This window comes from Capricornis sumatraensis, chromosome 1 (assembly GCF_032405125.1).
Source record: "Capricornis sumatraensis isolate serow.1 chromosome 1, serow.2, whole genome shotgun sequence".
Taxonomy (NCBI): Eukaryota; Metazoa; Chordata; class Mammalia; order Artiodactyla; family Bovidae; genus Capricornis; species Capricornis sumatraensis.
The window spans coordinates 242,872,066-242,898,708 of record NC_091069.1 but is presented as its reverse complement, the minus strand read 5'-3'; the positions used below and the strand labels follow the sequence as shown (position 1 = coordinate 242,898,708).

Here is a 26,643-nt window from a genome sequence, read left to right as displayed (position 1 = left end):
AGTGCAAAGTGATTGTCTGAGGAGGCCTTACAAATACCTGAGAAAAGAAGAGAAGTGAAAGGCAAAGGAGAAAGGGAAAGACATACCCAATTGAATGCAGAGTTCCAGAGAATAGCAGGGAGAGATAAGAAAGTATTCTTAAGTGAACAATGCAAAGAAATAGGGGAAAACAATAAACTGGGTAAGACTAGACATCTCTTTAAGAAAACTGGAGATATCCAAGGGAACATTTCATGCAAAGATGGGCACAATAAAGGACAAAAATGGCAAGGACCTAACAAAAACAGAAGAGATTAAGAAAATGTGGCAAGGATACACAGAACTGTATAAAAAAAGTTCTTAATGACCCAGATAACCATGATGGTGTGGTCATTCACCTAGAGCCAGACACCCTGGAGTGTGAAGTCAAGTGGGCAGTGGGAAGCATTACTACAAACAAAACTAGTGGAGGTGATGGAATTTCAGCTGACCTATTTCTAATCCTAAAAGATGCTGCTGCTAAAGTGCTGCACTCAATATGCCAGCAAACTTGGAAAACTCAGCAGTGGCCATAGGACTGGAAAAGGTCAATTTTCATTCCGATCCCAAAGAAAGGCAACACCAAAGAATGTTCAAATTATCATATAATTGCACTCATTTCACATTAGCAAGAATATGCTCAAAATCCTTCTAGCTAGGTTTCAACAGTATGTGAACTGAACACTTCCATATGTACAAACTGGATTTAGAAAAGGCAGAGGAGCCAGGGATCAAGTTGCCAACATACGCTGGATCATAGAAAAAGCAAAGAAATTCTAAAAAAACATCTACTTCTGCTTCATTGACTACACTAAAGCTTCTGACTGTGTGGATCACAACAAACTGTGGAATATTCTTAAAGAATACCAAACCACATTACCTGTCTCCTGAGAAACCTGTATGCAGGAGAAGAAGCAACAGTTAGAAATGGATGTGGAACAATGAACTGGTTTGATATTGGGAAAGGAGTATATCAAGGCTGTATATTGTCACTCTGCTTATTTAACTTATGTGCAGGGTACATCATGTGAAATGCCAGGCTGGATGAGGCTCAAACTGGAATCAAACTTTCTGGGAAAAATACGAACAACCTCATATAAGCAGATGATACCACTCTAATGGCAGAAAGCAGAGAGGAGCCTAAAGAGCCTCTTGATGAAGGTGAAAGAGGAGTGAAAAAGTTGGCTTAAATTAAGCATTCAACCCACTCCAATATTCTTGCCTGGAGAATCCCATGGACTGAGGAGCCTGGTGGGCTGCAGTCCACGGGGTCACAAAGAGTTGGACACGACTGAGTGACTTTACTTAAACATTAAAAAAGGAAGATCATGGCATCCAATCCTATCACTTCTTGGCAAATAGATATGGAAACAATGGAAACAGGGTCAGATTTCATTTTCTTGGGCTCCAAAAGCAATGCAGATGGTGACTGCAGCCATGAAATTAAAAGACGCTTGCTCCTTCAAAGAACAGTATGACAAACCCAGACAGTGTATTAAAAAGCAGAGACATCACTTTGCCCACAAAGGTCCATATAGCCGAAGCTATGGTTTTTCCATACAGCTCTTACATGTATGGTTGTAAGAGCTGGACTATAAAGAAGGTTGAGTGTTGAAGAACTTTTTTTGCGTGTTCAAACTGTGATGCGGGAGAAGACTCTTGACAGTCCCTTGGACAGCAAGTAGATCAAACCAGTCAATCTTAAAGGAAATCAACCCTGAATTTTCATTGGAAGGACTGGTGGTGAAGCTGAAGCTCCAATACTTTGGCCACCTGATATGAAGAGCTGACTCATTGGAAAAGACCCTGATGCTGGGAAAGATTGAGGGCAAGAGAAGGGGTGACAGAGGATGAGATGGTTGGATGGCATCATCGACTCAGTGGACAGGAATCTGAGTAAACTCAGGGCTATAGTGAAGGATAGGAAAGCCTGAAGTGCTGCAGTTCATGGGGTCACAGAGTCAGACATGACTTAGCGAATGAACAAAACCAACAAATAGACATCTGTATACTTAAATACACACAGAGAAAGAGAATAATACAGGTTCACTTTATCCACATAATAAAAAAGTAGAAAGAGCTATTCATGTCAAAACACAAAGCTCTTTTTTATATTGGCATCAGTTGTGGGGGGAAGAAAAAGTTAACTTGGAGTACTTAGAATAAGACTGCCTATCCCCATTCCCAAACACCGATCTCTTCCTACTTCCCGTCACTCATAGCACTGCTGTCTTAAAACCACAAGGACTGGTCTCATAATGCTCTTTATCTCTGTGTATGTTATCAAACAAAAGACCTACATGCTCATGTCACCATTTATCCACTGCATTCTAATTCCCATAAGGCTCTATATAGTCCTTAGTTAGTCTTCCTCTCTCACCCCGACCCTCATGCCCCCAACTCCCAACACCTTTATATCGTGCACCCTGAAACTCACTGTCTTTCAGCACCACAATCACATACAGTGCCAATCTCTTCTCCGAAAGGATCCTTCGCCTTCTTGCTGTAACTAAAACCTGAATGTTCCACAAGGATCCTGTTTCCCTTGTCTCTTATGTGGTAGATTTTGCCCCACATCACTCATCCAGTGACCTGGAAATTGAGTCTGTGTCCTTCTTGATACTCATTGCCAGTTCCAGGCTCTCTGCCCTCCATCCTGTCTAAACACCTCTTCCCCAGCTTTGAATTTCATGTCATAGAGACTCTGCCACCCTCTACCCATTCTTGTTGCAGTCACCCACTAATTCATAGATCATTCTCCCTCAATGCCTAAGGATTTTCACTCTTACTAACACTGTGTTGTTCATGTCTGACTCTGCGAACCCATGGACTGCAGAACGCCAGGCTTCCCTGTCTTTCAACTCATGTCTATTGAGTTGGTGATGCTATCCAATCATCTTGTTCTCTGTCATCCTCCTCTCCTCCTGCCTTCAATCTTTCCTAGCATCAGGGTCTTCTAGTAAGCTGGCTCTTTTTATCAGGTGGCCAAAACTCTACCCCCATCCTAATTATTAATGGCATCAAAATCCATAAAGATATTTGTTCTTAGGCCTATCAGTTCCTTGAATTCTCACCTCCAGTGATTATACTACCTGTCACTCATTCTATGGGACACACCGTGTTGGTGGTGGTAAGTCGCTGTAGACCCCCAGGCTCCTCGGTTCATGGGACTCTCCAGGCAAAATTACTGGAGTGGGTTGCCATGCCCTCCTCCAGGGGATTTCTTGAGCCAGGGATTGAACCAGCATCTCTTATGTCTCCTGCATTGGCAGGCAGGTTCTTTACCACTAGCACCACGTGGAAAGCCCTGGGACACACCTTATATCTTATCAACAACTCAAGCATGGCATTATCCTATTTTTTAAGCATTTCTAACTCTGATCATGGAGAAGGCACTGGCATCCCACTCCACTACTCTTGCCTGGAAAATCCCATGGACAGAGGAGCCTGGTAGGCTGCAGTCCATGGGGTCGCGAAGAGTCGGACACGACTGAATGACTTCACTTTCACTTTTTACTTTCATGCATTGGAGAAGGAAGTGGCTACCCATTCCAGTGTTCTTGCCCAGAGAATCCCAGGGACGGGGGAGCCTGGTGCGTTGCTGTCTATGGGGTCGCACAGAGTCGGACACGACTGAAGCGACTTAGCAGCAGCAGCAATTCTGATCATAACCTCTTTCCACTCACACACCTAGTACCTCAATTTCAACAATTCTTTGATCCCTGGACCTACCTACCTACCAACCATTAATCACACTACCTTATTATGGCCTTTGGTTCCCCATTTCCCTATGATATCCATCCTTAACTAGTTTAAATTCGATGCTCAGTTACATAATTACTCCCTTGAATACATCTTTAATACACTTGCCCTCTCTCACTTCATATTATTTGCTTGGAGTCCCCCATCCTGGTTAAATCCAACCGTTTGCCTGAATGTAGCTGGAGAAAGAAACACATAGCCATAATTATTGTTTAGGTTAGGTCCACTAGAAGCAGATCCTGAGAGATTTGTGTGCAAGTGACTTAGTAAGGAAACGCTTAGGAAACCAATAAGGAATTGAGAGAAGCAAGTCAGGGAAGGGGGGAATGCTAAGCAAAATTATGATCTGAGACAAAGTTCCTTAGAGGGCAATTTCAGCTTGATTTCATGGTAAGGAGGGGACTCAACAGTGTAAGGTACACCTGAGAGTTGTCTTATCTCTAAAGCAAAAATAGTGGGAATTTCAGACACCTGAACCCATGAGTCACTGGTTAAGAGCCATCTTGGGCACGACAACATTCAGGGCAAACGAGGCTCCAGAAGGCAAGGACAGTCTGTAAAAGAGCCATATGTGTTGGCTACTGGAAGCAGAAGCCACCAAAGCAGGGTATACATGAAAACAATAAAAAGCAATCCAAGAGAATCTGAGCAAAGGATCAATAATACCTACTAAAATAACTACTCTTACTTCAAATTCATGACTATGAACCTCAAAGTGAATCATGCTGCAATCATAATATACTTCCTTAGTCCTTTCATGCATTCCCCATGCTCTTAGATGACTATTTCACAATTCCTCCTCTTCCTTCAAACCTCGAACACTTTCTTCCACCATCTTCACTCAGCTGATTACCTAGCTTCATATTTCACAGAGAAAATGTGAACAATCAGGTGAGAACTTCCACAAGGTTACACTACCATTTCTATGGCATCAGTTCAGTTCAGTCGCTCAGTCGTGTCCGACTCTTTGCGACCCCATGAATTGCAGCACGCCAGGCCTCCCTGTCCATCACCAACTCCCGGAGTTCACTCAGATTCACGTCCATTGAGTCAGTGATGCCATCCAGCCATCTCATCCTCTGTCATCCCCTTCCCCTCCTGCCCCCAATCCCTCCCAGCATCAGAGTCTTTTCCAATGAGTCAACTCTTCACATGAGGTGGCCAAAGTACTGGAGTTTCAGCTTTAGCATCATTCCTTCCAAAGAAATCCCAGGGCTGATCTCCTTCAGAATGGACTGGTTGGATCTTCCTGCAGTCCAAGGGACTCTCAAGAGTCTTCTCCAACACCACAGTTCAAATGCATCAATTCTTCGGTGCTCAGCCTACTTCATAGTCCAACTCTCACATCCATACATGACTACTGGAAAAACAGAAGCACCTATATCCATATACTCTCTCTTCCCTGCAGAGTCTGTAGAATGCCTATATTTCTTTCTAAGGACAATTCCTCTCTTGTGAACTAGATACCATTCTACTCTTGTCTACTCAAGGACTTAATTCTAGCCTTCTCTCTTCCACAGATTTTTCACTCTGTTTTAGATCACTGCCATCAGCATACAAACATGCTGCCTTTTTTTTTAAAAAAAAAAAAAAAGACTTCTCTTGACCCCACAACCCTGAGGCTGGGAAAGATTGAGGGCAGGAGGAGAAGGGGACCACAGAGGATGAGATGGTTGGATGGTGTCACCAACTCAATGGACATGGGTTTAGGTGGACTCCAGGAGTTGGTGATGGACAGGGAAGCCTGGCGTGCTGCAGTTCATGGGGTTGCAAAGAGTCAGATACAACTGAGCGACTGAACTGAACTTGACCTCACTTCCCCCTTTACATAAGACATTTATTTCCCCCTTTAGAGCAAGGAGTATTAACTCAAAATGTTTCCACGGTTTGCTACAATTCTTCTTCTATTTTCTCATGAACACATAAGAACAATCAAGCTTTCATTCCTATCTTTCCAGTGAAGTGACTTTTTTCAAGGTCACTAGTACTCCAGTGTTCTTGCCTGGAGAATCCCAGGGATGGGGGAGCCTAGTGGGCTGCCGTCTATGGGGTCGCACAGAGTTGGACACGACTGAAGTGACTTAGCAGCAGTACTGCTATGGTATCAGATCATGGTTTCCCCCTCTTAATTCTTCAATTCTCAATACTGGGATTCCTGGGACTAAGTTCATAGACCTTCTCTTTATGTAGACTCATCTTCTAGGTAAGCTTTATGATCTCATGGCTTTAAACACCTTCTCTATCTCAGTGACTTCCAAATGTATGTGGCTAGTTTAGATCTCTGCTCTGACCTCTTGATTCCTATATCTGCCTGCTTACTATTACATATCCACTCCCATGTCTAAATTGCATCTTGAAATTCAACATTCCAAAACCAAGTTCCTGGTATTTCCTTTCCAATCTGATTGTCTACAGTCATCTCTACTTCATTGCATGATAAATCCATCCTTTCAGTTACCAAGACAAAAATGGAATACTGTTGGTTTCCTCTTTTTCTTTCATATCCCATATGTGATCAGTTATAAATCCTCCAAAATAAATCCGGAATATGATCACTTTGAACCTATCCTACACTACCACCCTGTTCCATACCACTAATTACTCTCTACTAGGTCATCAAAATACACTCCAAACTGGTCTTCTGTTTGCCTCCTTCAGTCAAACAATAATAGGGAAACAGATTCTGTTTAAATAGCCAAAGAGATTCTACTTAAAAAAACAAATCACTTCTGTCCTTTGCCCCTAAATCCCTAATCTCTCACCATCTCAGCTAACTTTGTGTGCTTAGTCACTCAGTCATGTCTGACTCCTTGTGACCCTTTGGACTGTTGACCACCAGGCTACTCTGTCCATGGGATTTTCCAGGCAAGAATACTGGAGTGGGTTGCCATTTCCTTTTCCAGGGATCAAACCTGCGTCTCTTATATCTCCTGCGTTGGCAGGCAGGTTCTTTACCCCTAGCACCACCTGGGAAGAGTGTCAGCTAGAGTAAAGGCTAAAGCCCTTTTAAGAGTCAACAGAATTTCTCTTGCCCTTGTTATGCAACTCCAGGCACCCTGGCTTGTATTCTCTCCACCCACTGGGCACACTCCCCCTTCAGAGCCTCTGCTCTTCCCTCTGGAATAGTCTTTCCCCAGATAGCTATAAGGCTTACATCCATATCTCTCCTTGCTGAATGCCACCTTCTCACTGAGGCCTTTCTGCTTCCCCCTCCTAAACATTCCCTATTCTCCTTTGTTTCTCTCCATAATACACATTACTTGCTCATACACCGTAATATTTAGAAAGTGATTTTATTTATCCTCTGTCTTCTCCAGATAGAATGCAGGTTCCAAAAAGGCAGGATCTTTTGTTGTTGTTGTTAAATTCCCAGTGATTGAAGCAGCGCCAGGCACATAATATACACATACTTGGAAGTCATAGGGTTTGTTGTATCAAGTTATACAACATCTTCATTATTAAGTCAAAATATTTTTATTTCTAATATGATTTAAATTTTGCTCATTCTAAAAATAAATTTTGCATAGGTAAAAAATAATATTTGAGAGAACAGTAACACAACAAATACCAATGTTCTCACTACGCAATTTGAGAAAGAAAAAATTACCATCTCTAAAGCCCTCTGTGTATCCTTCCCTTCATTTTGTATTTTTGCTTTTTGTCTGCACCACATGTCTTAAAAGATCTTAGTTCTCCAACCAGGGATCAAACCTGAGCCACCTCAGTGAGAGCACTGAGTCCTAACCACTGGACCACCACTGTCTCTCTCTTCAGAGTAACCATCATTTTGATTTTTACATTTATCATTCCCTTGAAGTTTATCCCCTTAAACAATATACTGTTTATTTATCCAGTTTTTATTTCTGTGTTGATGTATATACCTGCAGTTGAATAATCTTCACTGCTGTATGTGTTTCTTCTTGTGAATATACTATAATTTATTCACCCATTCTTTAATTAATGTTGTTTTATTACTCTATTTTTACTGTTACAAACAGTGCAAAGATTTTTGTAGATTATCTTGTGATACCACAGTACAAGAATTCCTCACAGTACAACTAGGAATAGAAATGCTTTGTCACACAACATGTATATCTTCCCATTTTATCTTTACAAGATTGTGCCAAATTGTTTTCCAAGGTTGTTGTGTTGTTGTTCAGTCACTAAATCAAGTCTCTTTGTGACCCTATGTACTACAGCTTGCCAGGATTCCCTGTCCTTCACTATTTCCCCAGGTTTGCCCAAACTTTGTTTGTTGAGTCAGTGATGCCATCCAATCATCTCATCCTCCGTCAACCCCTTCTCCCCCTGCCCTCAATCTTTCCCAGCATCAGGGTGCCACCCTCACCAATAGTGGATGAGTCCCTGTTATCTCATATTCTGCTTGATATTATCAGATTTTCAAAAAAAGTCAAAAATTCCACATATATGTGTTAGTACATTGTATTGGTGTTTTTCTTTCTGGCTTACTTCATTCTGTATAATAGGCTCCAGTTTCATCCACCTCATTAGAACTGATTCAAATGTATTCTTTTTAATGGCTGAGTAATACTCCATTGTGTATATGTACCACAGCTTTCTTATCCATTCATCTGCTGATGGACATCTAGGTTGCTTCCATGTCCGGGCTATTATAAACAGTGCTGCGATGAACATTGGGGTACACGTGTCTCTTTCAATTCTGGTTTCCTCGGTGTGTATGCCCAGCAGTGGGATTGCTGGGTCATAAGGCAGTTCTATTTCCAGTTTTTTAAGGACTCTCCACACTGTTCTCCATAGTGGCTGTACTAGTTTGCATTCCCAATAGTGTAAGAGGGTTCCCTTTTCTCCACACCCTCTCCAGCATTTATTTCTTGTAGACTTTTGGATCTCAGCCATTCTGACTGGCGTGAAATGGTACCTCATTGTGGTTTTGATTTGCATTTCTCTGATAATGAGTGATGTTGATCATCTTTTCATGTGTTTGTTAGCCTTCTGTATGTCTTCTTTGGGGAAATGTCTATTGAGTTCTTTGGCCCGTTTTTTGATTTATTTTTCTGGAATTGAGCTGCAGGAGTTGCTTATATATTTTTGAGATTAGTTGTTTGTCAGTTGCTTCATTTGCTATTATTTTCTCCCATTCTGAAGGCTGTCTTTTCACCTTGCTTCTAGTTTCCTTTGTTGTGCAGAAGCTTTTAAGTTTAATTGGGCCCCATTTGTTTATTTTTGCTTTTATTTCCAATATTCTGGGAGGTGGGTCATAGAGGATCCTGCTGTGATGTATGTCGGAGAGTGTTTTGCCTATGTTTCTGTGGAAGAGGGAGAGGGTGGGGTGATCTGGGAGAATGGCATTGAAGCATGTATAATACAATATATGAAACGAATCGCCAGTCCAGGTTCGATGCATGATACTGGATGCTTGGGGCTGGTGCACTGAGATGACCCAGAGGGATGGTACGGGGAGGGAGGGGGGGTTCAGGATGGGGAACACGTGTATACCTGTGGTGGATACATGTTAATGTATGGCAAAACCAATACAATATTGTAAAGTAATTAACCTCCAATTAAAATAAATAAACTTATATTTTTAAAAAAGTCAAAAATTATGCTATGAGATGGTATCTTGTCATTTTAACTTGCATTTTCCCCAATTATTACAGTGTAATGAGGCTGAGTGTCTTCAAGTCTTTTGCTCATTTTTCTGTTGAGCTAGTGCAGTTCTTCATATGTTCTGGAGGTTAATCTTTTATCCATTCTATACATTGAAAATATTTTCATCTATAATTTCATTTGAAGGATTCTTCCAGTCATTTCCTTCACAGTTTGCGCTTTTGTCTTTTTAAAGACTTTATTCTCTACTCCACAGTCTAAAGAGCTTCTATATGTCTTCCAAATGTTTACAGTTTAAGAGATTATGTTTTTATTATTTATTTTTTAACTGTGGTGGGTCTTTGCTGCCGCACATGGGCTTTCTCTAGTTGTGGCAAGCGGGGGGCTACTCTTTGTTGCAGGCTCAGTAGTTGTAGCTCCTGGGTGCTGGAACAGAGGCTCAGTAGTTGTGGTGCTCTGGCTCTGTTGCTCTGAGGCATGTGCGAACTTTCTGCACCAGGGATTTAATCAGTGTCCCTTGCACTGCAACATGGATTCTTAACCATTGGACCACCAGGGAAGTCTCCAAATGTTTATAGTTTTGCCTTTACCATTCCTCTGTAGTCCACCTAGAACTGAGTAAGGTAGAGTAAGGAAAGGATCTAATTTCAATTTTTTTTCATATACATAATAATTATCCCTGTATAATTTACTGAAAGATCTCTTCTCTCTCCAACTCTCTAAAGACTGATTCTCAGTGCCAGCACTGTCATATGTCAAAGTTCTATAAATATGTGGGTCTTTTTGTGGATTCTCTCTTCTGTTTTATTGATTTGTCTATCTCTGTGAAAAAATAAGCCATCTTAATTCACATTTCCCACTTTGTTCTTCCTCAGGAGTGTTTTCCTTTATTTTTAACCCTTTGCTCTTACAAATACAATTTAGGAGTAATTTTTCAAATTATGGGAAAAATTAAGACTGTGAGTGTCATTGCACTGAATCTATATAACAATTGGAAAAAAAAAAAAAGAGAAACATACAATTCTGAATTCTCCTATTCATGAACATGGCATCTTTCATTGTATTTAGTTCTAAGGTTCTAATAGTTTTATAATTTCCTCTACAAAGGTCTTGCAAATATTTTATTAATGTTTGAGAAAATTATATTTCTGATGCTATTAATTTGGTCTTTCTGAAATTTATATCTTTACATTTTTGCCACTAAAGTTGAGAAATTCAATTGATTTTTGCATACTGAAATTTGATAAACTCCGTTATTTTCTGTAGACTATTGGCTCTTTAATTTGTGTATCAATTAGTTTTCTAAAATGTGTTCATTAGCTATCCTTTTTTGATTTCTAAACTTTTGGCATTTATATTCTGATTTTTTTTTTAAGAATGACATTTTTGAATTTTTGAAACTTCTTTCGTGGCCTAACATTCTTTCAATTTTTATAAACTTTTCAATGTGTCCTGGAAATAAATGTATATTCTCTGTGGGGATAATTCTACACCGTTTTTACTTCTATATTATCTATCTATCTAACTAGTTCTATACTAGTTATTCCATTTATCAAGCACAATTCTGATTTAACATTCAACTTAATTCAGAATTAACTCTCAGTTAGATAATTCTCAAACAGCCCTAGGAGATAAATATTATCTCCACTTTGCCAAAGAAGGATTCAATGCTCAAAAGAGTTAGATAACTTGTCCAGCTGATTTGAACTTTGATCTATTAGTCTGTTTACAACCCAAGTCTTCAGGCTAGAAACCTCTGCCATTTTTTATTCCACTTGCTGCTTCATCCTATAATATCTATGTGATACAGTGCCTTTTATTTTTTGGTTGTTATTTAATTTGGCCACTGCATGGCCCCAGCAGTGAAAGCACTGAATCTTAACCACTGGACAGCTAGGTAATTCCACATGGTGCTTTTTAATTTTACATCGTCAAACCCTCTCTGATCCATCACCTTTCCACTATTTTTAATTTCTCTGAAATCAGTAGTAAAGGAATATAAACCCCTGCGATAAGGCCACTGGTAAACAGTGCTGTTACAACATTAAGCCCTTCCATCTATATTACTTCATTTATCAGGATTATACAGAGCAGGCAAGTATTTATTACAGGTTATGAAACTAGTCATCAAAGAGTTCATGTACCACAGTACTTAAATTTCCAGTCAGTAAGTGACACCCCTATTTCTTCTGGAAGCCAGGATTGCTTCTATAGTTCTGTGTTTATCAAGATGCTATATTTAGAGCAAAGTCTATTTGTAAATTACCTTCTATTATACAACAACATCAGACTAGAGGCAGATTCACTGTGGAGAACAGACAGTACTCTCAGCACCGTCATCTAGTTCCATTCCCCTATTTCAAAAGAACTAAAGCCCAAAGTGGTGCTGTGATTTGCTAAATGGAATATCTAGGATAAGAATTCGGATCCCCCAACTGGTACCATTAACTCAGCCTCTAAGAATATGGCCAATGTGAATGGAATTACATCTGCTTCTCTGGGAAAAAAAAGGTTATAGAACAAAGGTTGAGCGAACGCCCTCTCTATATCACACAGAGCTTCTAACCTTAACTGCTTCAGTGAATTCTCAAAGTATATAGCTGTTAACAAAGATTCCTTCTCATAGCTGGAATCGTGAACGTTATAGTGCTTCCATTACCGCGCTGGAATTGGAAATACTCAGAATGTAACGCGGGAGCCAGTGACAGCAGCTCCCGCCGGCAGAGTAGGTCACTGCGGAAAAAAGAAACAGGGTGGAAGAAACTGGAAAACCACCCAGGGCCAGAGGAAGAAAAGCACAAGGTACAGATTTGTTTCTGCTGGAGAAGGCTGGCGTCGATACCTGTATTGGGCAACCGTCAGCTTGGCCTCGGGCTCGGTCCCAAAGCCGGGCAAGTGCTGGTGTAGGTAGGCGTCCAGAGACCTGGAGTCGAACTTGTGCTGGGGCAGCACTTCCATAGTGTTGGGCTCGCGGGAGGCAGCGGTTTCCATGATCTACGCTGCCGCTTCAGACCACAGAGTCACAGAACTCAGTAGACTCCTGGGATCCGGTGTGTCTAGGAGAACGCCACTCCACAGACAGGGGCGAGACCGAGACGCCCAGGTGGAGGCGGGCCCGCGGCTCCAGCCAATTACACATCGCCAGGCCGCTGGCCGGCAGCACTGGCCAGCTGTCTCCTGGACTTGGGCTCTACTCAGGAAATGCTAGAAGGGCCTTGTGTGTTCGAATTTAAACTTTTCAGTCAGCCTCAGAGTTGGAGACCTCAATTCTAAAGCAAGCAAAGTCACGTTAGTCACAAGACCATATTAGAACGCCGAGGCCTGGTCCGTCTCCAAATTGAAAGCACTGGCAGGCGGAAGACCTACCGGGTCCGGTGCAGAAAAGAGCCCGTCAAGACCTCGAGCCTAGGAATAAAAGATTCTGGGGTTTTTCCTGGCCGCCAGGTTGGAAAGGCAACATCGCAGGCCGCTGGTTCTGGACACTTATGACCCGGGCCCTGGAGCTCCCTGGACTCTTAGGCCCTGGCGAAGAGGGGAAGTAGGGGCTTTTTTTTTTTTCCCCCCTGAGGCGGACCTTTGACTGCAACGCACCGGAAGTGGCACGCTGGGAGACCCGCAGGAGCGGCCGAGACGTGTCGGTCTGGGGCGCGCTGGGAGCGCTTCCCCAGATTTGTGGGCTGGGAAAGCTGCAGCAAGGTGACTCTACACATATCCTTCTCGGGGCCAGCAGGCCAGCAGCGTGGGGCGGCGACGACGGCGACGGCCGGGGCTGGGAGCGCTGGCGGCCGGGGTCCCAGCCATGGCCGAGTCTGTGGAACGGCTGCAGCAGCGGGTCGAAGAGCTGGAGCGGGAACTGGCCCAGGAGAGAAGTCGCCGCGCCCTGGGGAGCGGCGACGGAGGAGGCGGTCGGGCCCGCATTGAAAATATGAGCTCCGAGGTGGTGGATTCCAACCCCTACAGGTGACCTGCGGGACCGGTCGGGGCCGGAAGAGGGGCGAGGTCACGGTCTCCAGGTGGTCAGAAGTGAGGCGCTTCCCGCCGCTGTCCAACTGACAGCTCACACCTCCCTCTTCTTCTAGGGTCTTATTTCCAAACGAGCAAGGCCAAGTCTTAGTCTTGGTCAAAAGGTGTTCTTTCTCTTTTTAAAAAAACTCACTAAATCAGCCATATGGTGCTGCTCCTGTGCTTGCTGAGGACGCGGATCCGGTTTCTTGCCGCCCCTCCCTCTTTTAGTCTTCCTCGCTCAGCATGAAACTGATAGTAGAAACTTTCAGACTAGGACACCAAATGTAAAACCTGCCAAGCTAAACTTGGGAGCTTCATGGAGTCTTCTGTGTTTCTTAAATTAGTGTGGTGGAAATAGCTAGATTAGCTCTAAAACCTTTGGACTTCACTAGTCCTATCCGTACCTCTCCTTTCTTCATTTCCCAAGATTTTGTTAATTCAGCAGGTTGAATATAAGGTAGTAGTTGAATGTAGGTTAGTGATTGACGGTAAGGACCCTAGGCCCAGACTGGAGTCAAATCTTGGCAACTGAGTAACCTGGTGAGAGTTCTGTACCTTCACTTTCTTGCTTGTAGTATCTCTTTCTGTGGAGTTGTGAATATTGAAAATACAAGTATATGTAAAGTTCTTAGAATAGAGCTTTCGATGCTAGGCAGTATAGTAACAGTTACTGAACTTTCACCACCCGCTAAACACTTTGCATGCGTTGTCACTTTTCCTCTTCACCGCAACCCTTGGAGATTGCTACTGTCATTTTACCCCCATTTTATAGGCGAGATAAATTAGGCTTAGAGAGGTGCTGTGACCTGCTTCAAGCCATAGAGCTAACAGTAGCTAAAAAGGCTTGGACTGCCATTAGGTTTGTTTTGCTCCAAAGTTCCTGTGGAGCTGTCTCCCCAGTAAAAATAAATAAGCTCTTAAGTAGTGTGGCTAAAAACTGGACAGTTTTAGAATAGGTGAAACAGGAAAGGTATTATTGGTGCTCTTTCCCTTCAAAGAGCAGAAATTTGGATTTTAAAGGTTTTATTCATGACATAAAGCCTCAGTAAATGTCTTAGGATGCATATATATATATGTGTGTGTGTGTGTGTCTATATATATATGACTTCCCTGGTGGCTCAGATGGTAAAGCATTGGCCTATAATGCGGGAGCCCCGAGTTCAGTCCCTGGGTTGGGGAGATCTGGAGAAGGAAATGGCAACCCACTCCAGTATTCATTCCTGGAAAATCCCATGGACGGAGGAGCCTGTAGGCTACAGTCCATGGGGTTGCAGAGAGTTGGACATGACTGAGCAACTTCACTTCATATATATTGCAACATAAAATGCAGACACAGTATTTAGGCACAAAGCTGTTAATTACAATATTATTTGTGATAGAAAACCTGACCAAAATAATAATTGTTCTATAATTACAGAAGAGTTTATTTTAACCTACATTAAATTAAATCATGCCAGATTCTTGATTTTCTCTCATTTATCTTACTACATTAACAAAAATTTTCTTTCAGCTTTGAGATATAATTGACGATAGTGCATGTATTTTACTTGGCACATGTGAAAGGTTTACCATCTCATTAATCAGAATAAGTAGTAACTATTCGATTTGGCTTCTCTCCTGGCTCAGACGGTAAAGAATCTGCCTGCAATGCAAGGGACCCGGGTTTGATCCCTGTGTTGGGGGGAAGATCCCCTGGAGAAGGGAAAGGTTACCCACTCCAGTATTCTTGCTTGCAGAATTCCATGGACAGAAGAGCCTGGTGGGGTACAGTCCACGAGGTGACAGAGTCAGACATGACTGAGTGTTAGTCACTTTCATTCCATTTAGCATGCTTAAACATTTTTCAGTTTTAAAAATGAAAATTTTGAAATGCTCCCTCTGAGAAAAGCAAAGGAATGTGAATCATATATTTAGAATCATCTTTCAGACATCATTTTAATGTGAGACAATTACTTGCTGCTGCTGCTGCTAAGTCACATCAGTCGTGTCTGACTCTGTGACCCCATGGACTGCAGCCTACCAGGCTCCTCCGTCCATGGGAGTTTCCAGGCAGGAGTACTGGAGTGGGGTGCCATTGCCTTCTCCAGAGACAATTACTTGACATTATAGTAACCACAAGTCTTTCAGTACTCAAATTTAAACATTTAGTATTTTCTATCTTATTTGCACCATTTTGTCTTTATTAAAACTGCTACTTTGGAGATGGCAGTTGACATCCAAAGCTCTGTACTAGTACATGGAAACTTGATAAGGTCAGCCTTATTTTTTGAATTGTTGTACATTCAGCACATATTTAGTGAGCACCTTTTCATTTCCAGCCTTCCTGAATAATGTTATTTACCATTTATTATTTGCACAGACACTGGGAATACAAAGACATGGTCATTTCCTTCCAGAGGTTACCAGATAAGTGTGAGATACAAAGGTAAACTTGGGATTACAGTATAAGTGGTAAGAATTATGATAAAGCACAGCACATGATTATCAGAAAAATATAGAGGGATTTGTAGGTATTCTACGTTATTTTAATTGCATCAAGTGACATTTTGAAATACAAAGTTCCTGACCCTCAAAGACCTTTTGTTTTAATTTGGGAGATTCAATGGTTGTAGAATAATGATCAACACAAGTAACTGTAAAATTGTGTGGTAAGGAATATAATTAGAAGCATGTTAACTAAATGAAAAGGTGAGCAGAGTCTTTAAAATTAGAAAACCTGGTTTTAAATACTAGCTCCAAAACCCAGCTCTGAATAATTGTTTGCCGTTTAACTAATCTTGGGCAGGTTAATTAACCTGAAACTTCCCTCCCTTTCCCCCAGCTGGCCCCATTTATAAAAGGAGGTTGCGATGTATTCTTTTTTTTTTTTAAGGAAAGGAAACTTTATTTTAAAATTTCATTTTAAAGTTGTAGAGAATAAGACTATAATATAAGTATAAAGCTAGACAAATATTTCTATGGACTAGGATAGAAAGTCTGGTAAAAGACCCATATAAATATGGTCAATTGATTTTTAACTAAGTTACCAAAGCAATTTATGGAGAGGATTGTTTTTGCAACAAATGTTGCTGGAACAATTGGATGTTGTTATTGTTGTTTAGTTGCTAAGTCCTGTCCATGTTCCATGGGCTTTCCCAGGCAAGAATGCTAGAGTGGGTTGCCATTTCCTTCTCCAGCAATGCATTCTTCTCAGGATTATTTATAAAGATTAAAGACAGCATCAAGGTAAAGAGACAGATTGATCACAGACATATATCACTGTCTACCCAATCTCAGTGAAATGAAAGTAAAGGAATAATTTTTAAAAAGGAATAAAAAAAATAAAAGGAATAAATCGCCACTGGGAAAAAAATAGAGTTTCTGTTAATAATTGGGGGATGGGTGAGTCTCTGTACTTGAATGATTATAGTAAAACAGTTTTAGAAACTAGAAAGGGACAGATGACTAATAGATGATCCTGATTTAAACGATCCAAGAAATTCACTCTAAAGCCTGCAACCCGACTCATACAGTAGAATTCTCTCAAAGCTCAAGAACAGGCATAGGTCTTTCAAGAAGGGCTTAAGGTAGGACTAAATGAGATGGCTGAAAATCTGTTGAAGAACCAACCCAAGTTCATTGTTTCACTTTGAGTAGCGAGGCAAATGCCTGTTCTCTGTCAGGAGAGACTACTAGAGATTTACTCATTAGAGAGTAAAATAGAGTATTTCTATTAATAATTAAAGCAAGTCTTCATGCCTGAAGGAAGGGAATTAACTAAATGTTTACATACTGAATGCTAGGACTCCCAGCCTTGCTTCTCCATTTAACACCCCAAAACTGATCAGCTTAAAGACTTTTCAGGCTGGAAATTGAAAGATTCTTCTGTAGGGAATCTTGAGAGTGCCAAGAAGAAAGACTGAGAGACATTGACATTGTGGGTTTCTCAACTAAACAGCCCAGCCAGATCATGCTATGCTGCTGCTGCTGCTAAGTCGCTTCAGTCGTGTCTGACTCTGTGTGACCCCATAGACTGCAACCCACCAGGCTCCCCTGTCCCTGGGATTCTCCAGGCAAGGACACTGGAGTGGGTTGCCATTTCCTTCTCCAATGCATGAAAGTGAAAAGTGCAAGTGAAGTTGCTCAGTCATGTCCGACTCTTCGTGACCCCATGGGCTGCAGCCTACCAGGCTCCTCCGTCCATGGGATTTTCCAGGCAAGAGTACTGGAGTGGGTTGCCATTGCCTTCTCCAAGATCACGCTATAGTGAAGCCCAAAGTCAAATAAGCAGCACCCACATCCTTGCCTTTATTAGTATCTGACTTTTAAATACGAGCAGAAAGGATGAGAGAACCTCCTAATGTGAAAGGAAGAAAAAAAAATTAATAGACTATGTAAGGGGACTGCAACCCAAACATGATCATTAATATCTTCAGAAAGATATATGTATAAATGAAATAGGACAGAGTACTACAAAAAGAATCATTCTTGCAAATGGAGAATGATAACAAAAGTGAAAATCTCAATAAAAGAAAATAACATTGAAAGAAATCCGGAGAACAGCAGAAAACTAAATGGAAAACAGGAAAGACATTACAAGTAGAGGACTAGTCCAAGTGGTCCAACTTCCAAATAATAGGAGCTCCAGAAAGTTCAGGAAAAACCAACCAACCAACCAAAGAAGTCACCACATTCTTCAAGGAAATTTTCTACAACTTAAATACATTTCTGATTGGAAAGAGTCCAGTAAGTACTCAGCACAATTGATGAGAATGGTTTCACTCTAAGGCACATTTTGAAGTTTCAGAAACTAGAAATGTTAGAAATTTTGAAGGAAAATTGTTTCTAATGTAAAATTATATATGTAGTTAAACTATCAACTAATAGTGTGTGTGTATAGGTATAGCTTTCAACAATTATATACCCTTTAGTTTGTCATTTTATAATATATTTCTAAGAATAGAATTTTGATAAAACGTTTTTAAGAAGTTAGGTAAAGAACATTTCAGACATACAAGTTCTCAAAATTTACCTTTCAAAATTTACCCTTTACAAAGCTTTGGGAAGATGTTCCTCCAACCATAACAAGAGAATAAATTAATCTACAGTAAAGGTTCTCAAACTTTAGTGTGCATCACAGTCATTCGGGGAGCTTATTAAAACACAGATTGTTAGGCCTCCCATCCAAAGTTTGATTGGCTTGGTGGCTGAAGAAGGGAACAGACTAGCAGTAACTAGATATCTAAAGTACCTCTTAGAGTCGTTGGAATAAAGGTGTTTACTAAAAGACTTACCATTGTGGGCAGAGGCAACAAGTCAATAGAATTCCAGTCATGAGGTTATTCTGATGTTAAATATAAAATCTGAATCAAACATTAAATATTTACATAAACTAATAAGCATGGGAATATGCGGAAATTTCACTTTGACCCGTTCTCATCTGGAAACTTAACATTTCAGTCAGTAGGTCTCTATCTTCACTGCACATTAGAATGAATGTATGAGGAACTTAAAAAAAAATCTTATTGCACAGGCTCTGTCTTGGAGGATATTTGGGCATCCGTGCTTTTTAAAATTGCTGAGGTGATTTAGTTTCATCTGGTAAAAATTAACTGAAAGATTTCTCCTCCAACCCCCACTCCCCTCACTGTTTCTTCTCTTAAAGTTTATTTTCTGTGATGATGTATGTTTACCTATGTCACTATTAATTAAAATACTGTAACCTTTAAACCATTTTTTTCCTCCTTTTTTTAAGCCGCCTGATGGCTTTGAAACGAATGGGAATTGTGAGCGACTATGAGGTATGATAAACTCTTCCAAATTTTTGAAGATGATTTCAGTAAATGAAAATAATTTTCAATGACATTTTCAGTGAAGAATTGTTAACCAACACATATATAATTTTGCATTTTACAGAAAATTCGTACCTTTACTGTAGCAATAGTAGGTGTTGGTGGAGTTGGCAGTGTGACTGCTGAAATGCTGACACGGTGTGGCATTGGTAAGGTAAAAGCATTTCTCATTTTTTGTCGTATTCAGAACCCATTCACTTGTGGAGTAAATAAGGTACAAATTAGGATTTTTTTCTCTTTATTAATGGCATATTGATTTGTGGTGTATTCATTCAGATTGTTTTTTCTACCCCAGTTAAGACATAAACTCACCCAAGAGGAAACTAATATTGCTGCTGATTAAATAAGGACTGTCTGATTGTGTTCAGGAACTTTTTTGTTTGGGATAATGTATAAACAATTTGGACTTAAGTGTTTTGATTAAAGACGTTTAGGAAAGAAGGCTGTTAAATTGAAAAAGTATGTAGTGAAACACTGAAACATCCTCCAAAATTTTTTAAAAAACTTATTTACAAAACAAACTAGAAAGCATGTGCCTTTCTTACTCTTGAAAGTGAACTGCTGAATGCTCCAGATTTTTTTTTAACTCAGGCTTTTTTTTTTTTTCCCTAAATTTTCTTGGTCATGCCCTGTGAGGCTTGTGAGATTTTAGTTCCCTTACCATGGATTGAACTCTGAGGCCATGGCAGTGAAAGCACTAATTCCTAACCACTGGAGCACCAGGAAGTTCCTTACTTTTTTCTAAAATTGATTCAGATTGTGACTGTGAGGAGGAAGGAAAAGTTGACTTTATACCAGAAATCAGTGTACCAATCTTATATTTATAAATCTAAAGTCCATGATGTTAGATAGATAGTGGTTGAATATAAAAGTTTTCCACAATTGTTTATCATTTTGATAAACTTTGTGGGAAAATGCTTGCTTTATCAATGCTCTTTAATATTTTGGTCCATTCCATGTCCCAGATTCTTAAAGTGCTTTCAAAATTGGCACTTATTTATCAATATAGAAAAGACAACACCAAAGTACTAAAAATGTTTATTAACATTTTAATATCTTTCAAGAAGTTTATAAATGCCTGTCAACAATTGCTTACAGCTGACATGCCCTGGTTGATTGACCAAGGGTGGTAGAGATCATGAAGATTTGTGGGTCTTTGGTTTGAGTGTGCACTGGAGTCACTTGGAAGGCTTATTAAAACATAGATTGCTGAACTCTAACCCAGTGGTTTTGATTCTGTAGGTTTCAAATGGACCTAAGAATTTCTAACAAGTTCCCAGGTGGCTCTGATGATATTCCAGTGACTATGCTTTAAGAACTACTTATTCAGTCTGGTCCCAGCATCACCTGGGAACTTGTTAGAAATGAAGATTCCCAGGTCCCACTCAAGACATGCTGAATCAGAATCTGTATTTTAACACAAACTCCAGATGATATTGCTGTAGTTAGAATCACCTGGGATATTAAAAAAACAGTTCTTATGTCCAGACTGCACCCCATAATAGGTAATCAGAACCTCTGGGAATAAGACCCACACATTTGTATTTTTAAATACAGTGATTCCAAGTGCACTCAAAGTTTGTAAGCTGAGAATCTGCATAGGTTAGTTTCAGAACTCTCTCTTCAATGTATAAAACAGAGAAACAAGAAGCTGTTTCATGTGGTTAAGTAGGGAAATGGAGGATTGGAGATCCAGAGCCCACTTCTTATCCCAGAAAATTTCCTGAGTTCCTGAGGTACCCTGGATAACCAGATCTAGATCAACTGCCTTATTTTACAAATGAGGATACAGACCTAAACCTAAAGTGACTTACAGAATCAGAGCTAATTATTGACAGTTACAACTCACACCTCCTGTCCTCAAATTTAGGATTTCCTACAATTTACTCATATAGCTATGAGGCTGAAACTCAAACTTAATACTTGGCCTGACCTAATAAATACTGTTTGAATAAGCTTAAATAAACCAAATTTTGAAGAGACTAAGTAGGGTTAGAAAGTTATAGAGAATATAAGCGATGTCTTTTCTAGCAAGATACTAAGGGCTGGGTTAACTTTCTTTAGTTTTTATATTGAGAAGAACATCCCATTTTTGTTTTTATTGTTAGATCTGGAACACTGAGAACTGTATCACAAAGTCACAGAATTTTAGATGAAGAAGTGACTTTGGCAACGATAGCAAAGTGTATCACTTTTACACTGCTTTGAATTATTCATAGGTCTAGAGGATCAATTTCTTTTTGGTTCTTTTTTCTTCACTCTGGATTAATTGCATTGCTGTGCGTTCACGTTCATTGATCCTCTTTTTCCCCTGCCATGTCTAGTCTACTCTGAGTCTCATCCAATAAAAATTTAATTTTAGATAATAAAAAAAAAAAAGAAAGGACTTTGGATATCTTTGAGTTCAACCAGCTCTTACTGATAGGAAATGGACCTTTTGGCCATTTTAAAGTTGGGTGAACAGGTTTGACAAATGCTATCATGCCTAAATATATAGCAGGAAATATAAATTAACTGGTTAATCATTCCGTTTGGAATAATGTTTGAGCCATGTCGTGAGTATATTTAGTTCCATATTCATGAAAGGCATTGTATTATACCATGGTTTTAAGTTACAGCATTTTTTGAATCTTATTTAAAATTTTCATTTATCTAATGGGTGGTTGGCTTTTGGCCAATAATTGGAATGAAGTAAGACTTTGGCACGGTTTGTAAAAATTGTCATGAAATGCAATGAACATAATAATTAAAAAAGAAATGCAATGAACATTAATTTTTGATATAATCATTTAGAGGGGCAGTACAGCAGAGAATGCCTCAGTTTGAATCCCATGTTTACTACTTATTAGCTGAGTAGCTTTTGGGCAAGTACCCTAGTTGTATTATTTCTAAAATGAGGAGAGTACCTATATACTTACTGCATGTGATCCTTAAATGAGTTAATATATGACATCTAGTTTTTCAAAGTTAATATTATTACTGTTAAAGAGTTAAACCTATCAGATTTTAACTAGCTGACTAGTTCGTTATTTTTCTTTTCTTTTTTGGTACACTTTTCATCAGATTACCACTATTTTCATTTTAGTTGCTACTCTTTGACTATGACAAGGTGGAACTGGCCAATATGAATAGACTTTTCTTCCAACCTCATCAAGCAGGATTAAGTAAAGTTCAAGCAGCAGAACATACTTTGAGGTAAATGGAATAGCAGTTGAAGGCAGTGAAATTGGTGAAATCTTCCTGTATGTATTCAGTCACCTAACTTATAAATGGAACTGAATTTTCCTGTATAAAAATGCTGGTTTCACTTATGCATAAAGATATGGGTTGGCAGCCTTTTTCTCTATAAGGCTAGATAGTAAATATTTTAGGTTTTGAGGGCCATATGGTCTTTGTCAAAACTGCTCAGCTATACAGTTGTAGTAGCTATAGGCAGTATAAACGTAAATGAGCAAAACTGTGCCCCAATAAAACTTTATTTATGGAATCTAAAATTTAAATTTCTTATAATTTTCACATCATGAAATATTGTTGTTCTTTTGATTTTTTTCTTTTCTTGCAGCCATTAAAAAATATAAGAACTACTCTTAGTTTGTAGACGTTACAAAAAAATGTAGCAAGGTGGTAGTCAGATTTGGCCCAAGGGACCTAGTTGGGCAGCTCTTACTCTGGGATGTTTCTTTATGTTCCTAAACGTTCTTGCACTGAATTGAATAAGAAGCAAAGATGCTCTTTTGTTAGACTGAATTGTGTAGTTAACAGAGGTGATAACAGCTTAATTCCTAGCACATCTGTGTGGATCACAATAAGCTGTGGAAAATTCTTAAAAAGATGGGAATACCAGAGCAGCTGACCTGCCTCTTGAGAAACCTGTATGCAGGTCAGGAAGCAACAATTAGAACTGGACATGGAACAACAGACTGGTTCCAAATAGGAAAAGGAGTACTACAAGGCTGTATATTGTCACCCTACTTATTTAACTTCTATGCAGAGTACATCATGAGAAACGCTGGGCTGGAGGAAGCACAAGCTGGAATCAAGATTTCTGGGAGAAATATCAATAACCTCAGATACACAGATGATGGGAGAAGGCAATGGCACCCAACTCCAGTATTCTTGCCTGGAAAATCCCATGGACGGAGGAGCCTGGTAGGCTGCAGTCCATGGGGTCGCTAGGATTTGGACACGACTGAGCGACTTCACTTTCACTTTTCACTTTCATGCATTGGAGAAGGAAATGGCAACCCACTCCAGTGTTCTTGCCTGGAGAATCCCAGGGATGGTGGAGCCTGGTGGGCTGCTGTCCATGGGGTCGCACAGAGTCGGACACGACTGAAGCAACTTAGCAGCAGCATACAGATGACACCACCCTTATGGCAGAAAGTGAAGAAGTAGTAAAGATCCTCTTGATGAAAGTGAAAGAAGAGAGTGAAAAAGTTGGCTTAAAGCTCAACATTCAGAAAACTAAGATCATGGCATCTTGTCCCATCACTTCATGGGAAATAGATGGGGAAACAGTGGAAACAGTGTCAGACTTTATTTTTGGGGGCTCCAAAATCACTGCAGATGGTGATTGCAGCCATGAAATTAAAAGACGCTTACTCCTTGGAAGGAAAGTTATGACCAACCTAGACAGCATATTCAAAAGCAGAGACATTACTTTGCCAACAAAGGTCCGTCTAGTCGAGGCTATGGTTTTTCCTGTGGTCATGTATGGATGTGAGAGTTGGACTGTAAAGTAAGCTGAGCGCAGAAGAACTGATGCTTTTGAACTGTGGTGTTGGAAAAGACTCTTGAGAGTCCCTTGGACTGCAAGGAGATCCAGCCAGTTCATTCTAAAGGAGACCAGTCCTGGGTGTTCATTGGAAGGACCGATGTTGAAGCTGAAACTCCAATCCTTTGGCCACCTGATGCAAAGAGCGGACTCATTGAAAAAGACTCTGTTGCTGGGAGGGATTGGGAGCAGGAGGAGAAGGGGACAACTGAGGATGAGATGGTTGGATGGCATCACCGACTCAACGGACATGGGTTTGGGTGGTCTCTGGGAGTTGGTGATGGACAGAGAGGCCTAGCGTGCTGCGGTTCGTGGGGTCGCAAAGAGTCGGACACGACTCAGTGACTGAACTGAACTGAGACTGTGGGAATATTTTTTCTTCCCTGGTGGCTCCGAGATTAAAGCGTCTGCCTCCAATGCAGGAAACCCAGGTTTGATCCCTGGGTCGGAAAGATCCCCTGGAGAAGGAAATGGCAATCCACTCTAGTACTCTTGCCTGGAGAATCCCATGGACAGAGAAGTTTGGTAGGCTACAGTCCACGGGGTCACAAAGAGTCGGACACGACTGAGTGACCTCACTTTCACTTTCTGACACTCTACATGTTTTGAACTTGGTCCTTGCAGTGGGATGAAAGGTAGAAGAGGACTTTGGATTTTCTTTGAATTGCTTGAATTCCGTTTCTCTAATATCTGTTAAATGATCTTTAGCTATTTTTAGTGCTTTTTCTTGCTTTATTTTACTGTTCTACTTGTAGTTTTTATAATCATTCTCTTTTCCCTTTAGGAACATAAATCCTGATGTTCTTTTTGAAGTACACAACTACAATATAACCACAGTAGAAAACTTTGAACATTTTATGAATAGAATAAGGTAAAATTTTATTTATGAATATTTTGCACAATGTCCATCTCACTTTCAGTATTAGAAAATCTATCAATTCAATGAGAAGGTTGATATATATTTTATTTTTAAAATAGTTAACATTTTGTGTAAGTTTTATATAGTGGGAGCTCAGTAAATAGTATATATGGTCCATTAAACAATAGTAACAACAAAATAAAAAATAAGCCTCAAAATGTCTGTTATTATGATATAGCAAGGGGTCCTCCATTATAAGTTCTGTGTTATAGGTTATATTTCTATCTGAATATGGTTTTCTGCAGACCTAAACTATTGAAATTATATTCAATTAACTTTTATTACATTTACATTTGTAGTGAAACATGAATAAAAGTCTATAAAAGCTGACAGAGAAATGGCAATTTTTGTGAACACAGTTTATATTTCTGGTACCCCTGTACATCTTTACAGTTTAAGTAATACTGTAATATTATTGATATTTATAACAGTGAATACTTAATATATACTTGGTCTTTAATATTAAATTCTATGTTACAATTATACTCAAAAATTTGCTGAAAGACTAAATGTGTTGATTGAACAAATAAGATTGTATTTTGTGTCGTGATTTTTTCCAATAAAACTTGTTTTCTTTGCCTAGTAATGGTGGATTAGAAGAAGGAAAACCTGTTGACCTAGTTCTTAGCTGTGTGGATAATTTTGAAGCTCGAATGACAATAAATACAGTGAGTATCTTTTGTGTTATACTCATGGGTTTACCTGTTGAAAGGTTGTTGCTGAACCCGGAAAAGACACCAGGATTCTTGGTCTTGGCCGGGATTCTTGGTCTTGGCCGGGATTCTTGGCCTCTGGAGGAGAAGAATTCAATCTAGGGCCAGAGATGCGGCTTGATAGCTCAGAGCTTTTATGTAATGAAGTTTTATTAAAGTATAAGGAGATAGAGAAAGCTTCTGACATAGACATCAGAAGGGGGCAGAAAGAATACCCCACTGCTAGCCTTTAGCTGGATGTATATATAGCTACTAGATGCATTGGAGAAGGAAATGGCAACCCACTCCGGTGTTCTTGCCTGGAGAATCCCAGGGACGGGACAGCCTGGTGGGCTGCCGTCTGTGGGATCACACAGAGTTGGACACAACTGAAGTGACTTAGCAGCAGCAGCAGCAGCAGCAGCAGCAGCAGCAGCAGCAGCTGTCTGCTAATTAAAGAAAGGAAATGTCTTAAAACTCAGAGAACGGCACCAGGCCCCTCACCTACCAGATGCATTTTGAGATAATCTTGGCACCAGGTGAGTCATCCCAGGCCATAAAACGATTGACATGAATCCTGAAAAAGGCAGATTCCCATACAAATACATAGTTTCATTAAGAGAACAGTGTATGAGTGTAACATACTGGTTTGTCAAGTCAGTTCTGAGCCTTTAGCAAATGGACTTGAAGTCAGAGTCTGGGGTAAATGCATATTATATTAACATAGCTTAAGACAAACATTTCCATAAGAAAAATGCATTGGTTAGCTCAAGGTTTGAGAATAGTTAAGTTCAGGTGGAACCAGGTGTCATTATGGCAGCACAGTGTTTTAAGAGAAACCTCTTTTTAAATTTGTATAGGGAAGGGAAAAATATATATATCACTAGTTTGTTTCCTCCTGCCTCATAAGAGAGAGATAAAAAAATGTCTCACACTTGCAGCCTACCTCCTCTGTTTGGAGACCCCTGGCCTTCCTGCCTGTTAACCTCTCACTATTTTCCTGTGTATTCTGTCAGTATATATTCCACATTCTGAAAGTATTTCTGCATTTAA

At 40.1% G+C, this 26,643-nt stretch overlaps 2 protein-coding genes across 3 annotated transcripts in view; one reads left to right on the top strand and one right to left on the bottom strand.

Moving 5' to 3' along the window:
* The window catches only part of ACAD11 (acyl-CoA dehydrogenase family member 11), a 114,879-nt gene extending 102,482 nt beyond the window's left edge, over nucleotides 1-12,397 (bottom strand). Inside the window, exon 1 of the mRNA XM_068988579.1 lies at nucleotides 12,212-12,397. Within this exon, the coding sequence (XP_068844680.1) occupies nucleotides 12,212-12,360 (149 nt within the window). The 5' untranslated portion in view covers nucleotides 12,361-12,397. The remainder of the gene's footprint in view (nucleotides 1-12,211) is intronic.
* Nucleotides 12,398-12,980: 583 nt separating this feature from the next.
* Nucleotides 12,981-26,643, top strand: part of UBA5 (ubiquitin like modifier activating enzyme 5) — a 33,830-nt gene continuing 20,167 nt past the window's right edge. For both annotated transcript variants that reach the window (XM_068986215.1, XM_068986136.1), the window contains exons 1-6: nucleotides 12,981-13,329; nucleotides 19,109-19,154; nucleotides 19,270-19,359; nucleotides 22,291-22,400; nucleotides 24,764-24,850; nucleotides 25,482-25,566. In XM_068986215.1, the coding sequence (XP_068842316.1) occupies nucleotides 13,169-13,329; nucleotides 19,109-19,154; nucleotides 19,270-19,359; nucleotides 22,291-22,400; nucleotides 24,764-24,850; nucleotides 25,482-25,566 (579 nt within the window). In that variant the 5' untranslated portion in view covers nucleotides 12,981-13,168. The remainder of the gene's footprint in view (nucleotides 13,330-19,108; nucleotides 19,155-19,269; nucleotides 19,360-22,290; nucleotides 22,401-24,763; nucleotides 24,851-25,481; nucleotides 25,567-26,643) is intronic.